General features: G+C 38.3%; 1 protein-coding gene across 6 annotated transcripts in view; it reads left to right on the top strand.

Annotated features, from left to right (window-relative positions):
• Nucleotides 1–8963, top strand: part of LOC110108302 (phospholipase D delta) — a 46238-nt gene that overhangs the window by 21114 nt on the left and 16161 nt on the right. For all 6 annotated transcript variants that reach the window (XR_003699585.1, XM_020838879.2, XM_028691906.1 and 3 more), the window contains exon 7: nt 7546–7694. Coding sequence is in view for 5 of the 6 variants with exons in the window: in XM_020838879.2 (XP_020694538.1) it covers nt 7546–7694 (149 nt within the window). In the remaining variant the exon portion in view is untranslated. The remainder of the gene's footprint in view (nt 1–7545; nt 7695–8963) is intronic.

Genomic DNA, 8963 nt, shown 5'->3' with positions numbered 1-8963 from the left:
CAGAGCCGTTTCCGCCCAGGGGCTCTCTCGCGTCCGTCTCGCGTAGATGCGGACCGGTCCTGCTGGACCGGTCCAACCGGCCCAGTCTAACATTACCGCCCTCCCAAAGAATTACTTGTCCTCAAGGTGAAAATCTGGAAACTGCTGTTCGCCCTCTCGATGGCTCCCACATGGCTCGTAGTCAGGAAGGTTCTTCCACTGGATCAACACTTCCTTAGTTTCATCTTCTTTCTGGCGAACACCCTTCAGCTCCAAAGGTTCCAGGATCACTCTAACTCATCCGTAGTGTCGGCGGTAGTCGGAATGGCGATGTGATCACCAATGACCTTCTCAGCTGTGAGACGTGAAAAACTGGGTGTATAGTCGCCGATGGGGGTATTTCAGTCGATTATGCTACTGCCCGCATCTTTTCTATCACTTCATAAGGACCAAAGTACTTGGAGCTAATTTTTCATTCCTCCTGTTGGCGACTGTCTTCTGCCTGTATGGGCGAAGCTTCAAGAACACCTTATCCCCTGCCTCAAAATGGATATCTTTTCTATGCCCATCTGCTTGTTTCTTCATGATTTGCTGCGCCCTCAGTAAGTGCCTTTTTAACTCCTCTAACACTCGGTCCCTCTCCTCCAAATACTCCTCTACTGATGAAACAGGAGTACTACTGCTCCCAAAGTGTACCAAGTGTGGGGATCCCGTCCGTACAACACTTTGAATGGGTCATTTGTGAAGCGAGTGAAATGAGGTGTTGTACCAGTACTCAGCCCAGGATAACCACTTCGCCCATAGTTTGGTGTCTCTGAAACAAGCATCTGAGGTACGTTTCCAAGCTCCTGTTGACTACTTCCGTCTGTCCATCCGTCTGTGGGTGGTAGGCTGTACTTCTCTTGAGCACTGTTCCCTGCAATCTGAATAGCTCCTTCCAGAAATGACTAAGGAACACCTTGTCCCTATCTGATACGATCGCCTCTGGCACCCCGTGTAATCTGACCACTTCTCTGATAAAGGTTGTTGCTACTGTTATTGCGGGTAGGGATGTCGGAGGGGAATGAAATGGGCATACTTGCTCAACCTGTCCACCACTACTAAGATCACTGTGAATCCCTCTGAACGGGCAGTCCATCTATGAATCCATAAGAGATTTCCTCCATACTCTACCGCAAGGCTAAAGGCCTGTAGTAATCCTCCTGGTGACATAGCTAGGTACTTACTCCTTTGGACAGACCTCACATCTGGCTACCATCTCCTCTACATCTTTATGCATCCCTTCCAGTATAGCTCCCAGCTACCTCCTGTATGTCTTTTGTACGCCTGAATGGCCCCCTATTGGCACTCCCATGAAACTCCTGAAGTAGGTTTTGGATGGGATGACGTCCGGGGCATCACAAACCTCCCTTGATACAGCAGCTTGTCTCCCTCATTGAGTATCCCGGTGGCTATCTGGTTCCTTCAGTAAATCCGTCCTGATCTTTCCCAAACTCTCATCTTTAGCGCTTTCTTCTCTGATGGCCTCCCAATCAAGCATCCAAGTCACGAATAGAGCAACTGTCTGCAATTCCTCCATACATCTGATAAGGCATCGGCCGCCTTGTTCTCCACCCATAGCCTGTACTGAATCTCAAAATCGTACCCTAGTAACTTGGACAACCACCTCTGATGCTCTCCGTCACCATCCTGTTCTAAGAGAAATTCAGGCTCCGCTGATCAGTCCTGACAACGAGTGTCTTTCCAAGTAGTAAGGCCGCCATTTCTGAATGGCCAACACGATGGCCATCAATTCCCTCTCATATACTGATTTCATCCTTGCTCGAGCAGTCAATACTGGCTGAAATAAGCGATGGGTCTCCGTTCTGCATAAGTATGCACCCAATCCATATCCCGATGCATCGGTCTCCACAATGAATGTTTGAGTAAATCCGGCAAGCTAGGACCGGCACTGTAGTCATTGCCTTCTTCAGGCCCTCGAACGCGGATGTGGCTGCTTCCCCCACAGGAAACCATCCTTCTTCAATTGCTCCGTAAGTGGCCATGCTATGGTGCTATATCCTTTACAAATCTTCTGTAATACCCTGTCAATCCCAGGAATCCTTCAGCGCTTTCAGATTCTTTGGTAGTGGCCACTTAGCATTGCTCAATTTTGGAGGGATCAGCTGCCACCCCTTCCTTGGACACCACATGACCCAAGTACTCTACACTGGCTTGTGCAAAGCAGCATTTCTTTAAATTTGCCTCACTGGTGTCCTGTAATACCTCTAACACCTTCTTCAAGTGTTCCCAATGTTCGACCTCTGACTTGCTGTATATCAGGATGTCGTCAAAAAATACTAAACACAAACCGTCTGAGATAAGGTTTGAAGACCTTATTCATCAGGGCCTGGAAAGTAGCAGGTGCATTGGTGAGGCCAAAGGGCATCACCAAGAACTCATAATGGCCCTCATGAGTTCTAAAAGCTGTTTTGGGATCATTTCCTTCCTCAATTCGGATCTGGTGGTAGCCCGATTTCAAATCTATCTTGCTGAAAATCACGGTCCCACTTAATTCATCCAAGAGCTCATCGATAACTGGTATAGGAAACTTATCAGGTACAGTCTCCTTGTTGAGTGCTCTGTAATCTACACAAAAACGCCAGCTGCCGTCCTTCTTTTTACCAACAGAACGGGACTAGAGAAAGGCTGATGCTGGGTCTGATGATCTTTGCCTCCAGCATCTCTCTGATCAACCGTTCAATTTCATCCTTCTGGAACTGAGGGTAGCGGTAAGGACGTACACTGATGGGTGATACTCCTTCCCTCAATACAATAGCATGCTCATGCTCCCTCTGCGGTGGTAATCCTTGAGGGGCTGAAACACCTCTTGGAACTGTTGAATCAACGGCTGACGGAGAGGGTATAGCTCCTCCCCTCCTCCACTTCCTGCCCCCTCCAAACTATGCAATTCCACTAGGTAGCCTCCTCCCTCCTGCTGAATGGGTCGGATTAGGGACTTGAGAGAAACCCCAGCTTTGGTCAACCCCGCATCCCCCTGAATCGTCCTCCTTCTCTCCCCTATCACCAGTTCCATCCTCAATGTCCCCCAGTTGATCTTCGTCTCCCCAAGGTACCAGCCATTTCATCCCTAGGATGACGTCAGTACTTCAATTCCAATGGAAGGAAGTCTTCCTTCACCTGGATTTCCTGAATCTTCAGCACCACCCCTCTACCAAACTCCCTACCCATTTCCACCTCCCGTGCCTATCATCACCCCATAGCCGCCCGTATCCACCAGCTCCATTCCCAGACGACTCCACTTATCTGGATGGAAATGAAATTATGGGTTGCCCCACTATCGATCAACACCACCACCTCATGGTCAGCTATCTCTCCTCTCACCTTCATAGTGTGACTCGGAGTGAATCCCACTACCGAGTTCAGAGAGACTTCTGCCACATCCAGGTGCAATTTCTCTTTTCCTCTTCCCTTCCTCAATCCGGCTCCCACCTTCCTCCTCGTCTTCCTCGTTATCACAAACAAGGAGGACCTGAAGAGTTCGGTCCTTGCATCTATGCCCAGGCATGTACTTCTCATCACAACGGAAGCACACCCCCTTGGCCCTCTTTTCTTGCATCTCCTTCTCTGTCAACTTCTTGAACTGTCCCCCACTTCCACCACCACCTGATCTCTCCTTGGGCACCTCCCTCTGGTTCCCGGGGGCTACCCTTTTGAGGGTAAACACAGCAGTAGTCATCTTGTATGATCCCCAGAGTAAGTTGCGAGGAATTTTTCTATGTTGTATCAAATTTTAAATAATTATTAAAAAATTAAATGTTTATTTAATTAAAACTATATATATATATATATATATAAAATCCACGTTTCTATCAAAATCATCCAGACCTCGTACACCTTGGTGGCACTGACGTCAAGTCCCTTTCCGACTAGTTTCAATCTAAAATTCCAACTCTCCCTCACTCTCAGTGCCCTCGCTATCTACCCTATTCCCCTCTTCACTGATAGAAGTCCCTTGCTCGCATTCTTTTTTGCATAGAATTGATCAAGCCCTTGTATAAAATCCACGTTTCTATCAAAATCATCCAGACCTCGTACACCTTGGTGGCACTGACGTCAAGTCCCTTTCCGACTAGTTTCAATCTAAAATTCCAACTCTCCCTCACTCTCAGTGCCCTCGCTATCTACCCTATTCCCCTCTTCACTGATAGAAGTCCCTTGCTCGCATTCTTTTTTGCATAGAATTGATCAAGCCCTTGAGCCGCATATCTCTTCCTCCGTTAATGGCATCTCTCCCTCTCTTTCGATGGCAGCTACCACCGACCTACCCACTCCTCGCTTGCACAAGCTAACCTCCATGCTCACACGCACAACCGAACCCGTCGACCACACTAATGTCAATACATGATTTCTTCTTTTAGAATTAAAAATATTCTTGAATGGTTGATCAATTAAAGTATTTTGGAATGTAAGAAACTTACTCTCTTATTTTCTTAAACTTATGAAAATTAAACCAATTTCTCTCATGCTAATTATGCATATTTCCAATTGTTATTGCAATAGGGTATGAGGCATGCACGAATAAGGCTAAATACTTATGTATATCGTAATGAACATGCTATTGCTAATTTTGAAGGGGAAAAATGAAAAAAAAAAAAGAAAAGAAAAACTAAAAGCTTATATTTATTAGGTTCCATAAAATTTTCTTTTGATGATTGATAAAAGATGCAACTATGATATGTCTCTATTATATGGACAAACAACCTATTTGAAGTAATATAATCTACTAGTTTAAAGATTAATTGTGATAAATTAAATATCTTTAAATCAATTAGATATAGAATTTTTATTTTCGTAGTTTCTTGAAAGAAGTTATCATAAATAAATCCATAGGTATGTTGCCTCAGTTTGATTTTCTCAATAAAATTCTTTTATGAGTGCATAAATCAAGAAACCATATAGATAATTTTCGTAGCTGGTCTTTTAGGTGTTGCAATATCAATTTGTTAAATTGGTTCAATTTTTTCAGAAGTCAGAAGTTGTTTAGTTTCATTGTTAGCGGGAGATTCATATTCTATTTGAGGTTTAGGTTTATATACGAGCTCAATAATTTTTATTTATTCTTACTATTTTTTTAATTCTTAAATTCAAGTTTTAGATGTTGCTCCATTTTAGGTTCTAATTCTGAAACATTTTCTTGTGTGGAATCTAGCATAGAGTCAGTTTAATTAAAAGTAAATGTAGAATCATATTATAATTAAAATTTTTTTCTACATCTAATTTATTTTTACTATTGTCTTTATAGGATTAATTAAATATGGTCATGCAAGATTTTGGTGCTTTTGTGTTTTTGGAGGATTGCAATTTATTGCATGCCTAAGTTTTTTGCCTTAGATCTTTAAAGAAATAAATATTTATAAAATAGTAACCCCTTGCCAAATAATATTGGACTACAAGAACTTAAAACCTGAATAAAATACACTAAAAAACTATAGATTTTTTAAAAATTTCAAGTCGATCATGAACTTGATCTTGATGATCAATGAATGATAAATATTATTCATTATGCGTATGTTTCTTATTAGCCTAATTAGATTTTCTTTTTGTAGTATCTCTTTGCCAAAATATTTGGGTAAGGCTTATTAATATTTTTTTAACAAATTTAGCCCTTTCATAAGTATATGAAATCTATTGCTCAAAGAATTCTTTAGTCATCATCCAATATGAAAAAAGAACAAAGGGTTATAACTCTTTACAAATATAGGAATTTGACTCTTAATTCTTAATGGTTATGTTGAGCTTGTCTTGAATTATAGTGAAATTAATTTTCTTTAAATTGCATCTTTTGTTATTTTGTTAACCCATAAATTATGTCATATGTTTAGAATGCATTTTTATATAACCATTGATTTTGATACCAATCCCATAATATTTTAGTTATTACTCACTATTTTCAATGAGAATTAAAAATACAAAGTATATCAATTCAGATGAAAATTCTATAGCCTTTTACTAGAAAAAGGGGCAATCAATTCAGATGAAAATTCTATAGCCTTTTACTAGAATAAGGGGCAATAAATTTAGGATTAAGAATGCTGCCCAAATGCTTTGAAGTGCACTTGTTAAGGAATCAGAATTTATTGAGTATTAAAATAAATCACAACCTTAAACTAATACAGAACTTCAAACAAAGAAAACAGAAAAGATAAATAATTAACTACATGTATTGCTTGTATGAAAGAGATGATCTCTCTTGAAAATTATATATAATTTATAGGTGTAAATTATCTCTAAACATATTACATAAATTAATAATTATTTATATTAAATTTATAAATTTATATGTGAATTAATTTTAAAATTATAGAATATGTTATTTGTATATGAATTTGTTTATTTTTTGGTCATAAATTTACATTATTATTCAATTATTACATCATTTTTGTCATTTAAAAAATTTTAGATTGAACCATTGAACCTCTTTTCGGTTCTATGTCTGGCCTTGCTTTAGGACTAAGAAGGATTAACAAGTTTGATTAGATTTTCTCATTCAAGAACTAAGTAATTTTTTTGTACAACATTTGACCCGTACTGATAATTACGAAGCACATTTGAGAAATTCATTTTAATCTATCACATATGAGTCTAAAAGGAGCCATATTAGCTAGTCACATGTAGAAAAGCCTTAAAAATTGTCACACCCCATGTTGACTCCTCCAGGTCGACATAGAATGAACAGAGAATAAACTATTATACTTTATCTATTATAACTTTTAACTTCTACAAAAATTTAAAACACCTCGACACCCCGATGCCTCTTTCGTTTATACACCATCTCCAAATGATATGTCCAAATCAATTTGGAAAGCCTGCAACTCCTATTCATAGCCAAAATAACGATGGAAATTACAAAAAAATGGATTTTACCTTTCCACCCTAAATTCCCCTCTCCTTTCCTTTGGCCATATTCGCCCTACTGCTTTCGTTGCTCCTACCTGAGAGCTCCCAGCCACAGGTCTTCAAACTGGTGAGTTTGTCTAGGGATAGAATTAAGTATATTGGTAATTACCTAATGCAAAAATTCATTAACTACCCTTGAATTAACCCTAAAAATTAATCACAGTCGATGCATGCCATTCCTAGTGGATTTCTGATTTTCCTGCTTTGCCACAGTAACATAATGGCATGAACAATAGATAAATTTAAATTAAAGTTTAAATTAATTCATATAAGCTTATAGCCTTTAATTTTCTTATATATATATATATATATATATATATATATACACACATCCTTTTCCTATTCATGCTTTGAGACATGCTATTCTAAGAAAATCTTTCAAGATTATGATTTGTTATATGAATCAGACTTATTTTTCTGATTTCTTAATACTAAGCTGAGTCTTATGTGAAGAACCAAATCAATTGTACAAATTGTGATGGCTTCGAATGCCTCAGGATAATCATTGATTTAATTGATGCTTTTTTTATGTTAATGCATCTTTTCTTTCATGGTCACCTACTCGTTTTAGATTGCTTACATCATCAAGCCTTGTGGTGTAAACAGGAGCTGATAATTTAATTCCCATGGAATTGGCATTAAAGATTGTAAGCAAAATTAGGGCTGGCGAGCAGTTTGCAGTATATGTTGTCATACCAATGTGGCCAGAAGGAGAAAGAGATTCAGGCTTTATTAAAGAAATTCTTTATTGGCAGGTATGCAACTGTTGGTCACTATGCTTTTAGCAATATCCCTTACCTGTTTTGCTGCTAAATTTATGTGGCCTTGTATGCCTCAGGATAACCCTATAAAAATATTCCAGAGACTATTTTAAACTCTCTCTCTAGAAATAGAGGTATTTACATTTATTGATGCATTCTTAAGGGATTCTGCTCCAATTTATTCTTAGGAGAAGCCTCTACTATACTTTGGAGCATTGAAACAATCGAGGATTGGAGATATGATGGATAAAACATAATAATATTATGATATTTTGTTGCGATAAGATATAATTTGAGGATATATAAGGTATGATGTGGGTATCTTAATAGACATGTGATGAATATTATTGAAAAATATAAACATGACCTTCAACGGCTTGTGTTTTGATTGAGGTGGATGTTTCCATTAAGCATGATTGTTGCCCTTCAAGATTTTGGATATGACTCACAATTTTAAGATGCAACAATTTGTATTTCTCTGCTTAATTTTTGTGGTATTTTCATTCTTAAGGTTGGTGGTTATAGGTTTTTTTGCCTCATACAAATGATTCTTGTTCAAATCTCAATACTTCTCTCTCTCTCTCTCTCTCTCTCTCTCTCTCTCTCTCTATATATATATATATATATATATATATGTTTTTGAGCTAATTCTTCATGGTTTTGTTTTCTTGTGTCTTTCCTTTTGCTTTAGGTGTTTTATTCTTTAATAAGATAGATTTTATATCTCCTTGGCTATATGTAATGAAAATTTTACTTTCCTTCTATACACCCCTCTTCCAGGAGAGATTTATGCATATGCACATCTTTGAATAACATTGAACATGTGCTCACTCACCCCCCATGTGTAAAGAGAGGAATGTGCATATGCACATCTATACATAATAATGCTTTGTACTTAAAAAAGTAACAATTTGCTTTTGCTTGTGGACATATGCAAAAGCCGTTAAAATTTCTTAAAGCTCATAAATAAACATGTGTAATATGGACACATGTATCTAAACTTGTAGGATTTTAAAGATGCCTATGATCCTACAATAAAGGATTGACTGCAACTTATCAATGCACTTTATAGGCCTACAAGGATCAAGGGAAGACAAACTAAAAGAATGTTTCAGATATTTCCGCTGTAAAGAATATAACTCTAAATAGAATTTATTTTAATTTTGGTGTTTGATGTTTCCCAAAAAAAGCAAGCTCTTTAGGTTAAATATATCCCCAAGCATATCTTAAACTTAGGGGTGTCAATTTATGACCCAACCTGAA

Source organism: Dendrobium catenatum, unplaced genomic scaffold (genome assembly GCF_001605985.2).
Source record: "Dendrobium catenatum unplaced genomic scaffold, ASM160598v2 original_scaffold_86292, whole genome shotgun sequence".
In the NCBI taxonomy this organism is placed as follows: domain Eukaryota; kingdom Viridiplantae; phylum Streptophyta; class Magnoliopsida; order Asparagales; family Orchidaceae; genus Dendrobium; species Dendrobium catenatum.
The sequence above is the reverse complement of the archived record's forward strand: the minus strand, read 5'-3'. Positions and strand labels throughout refer to the sequence as shown.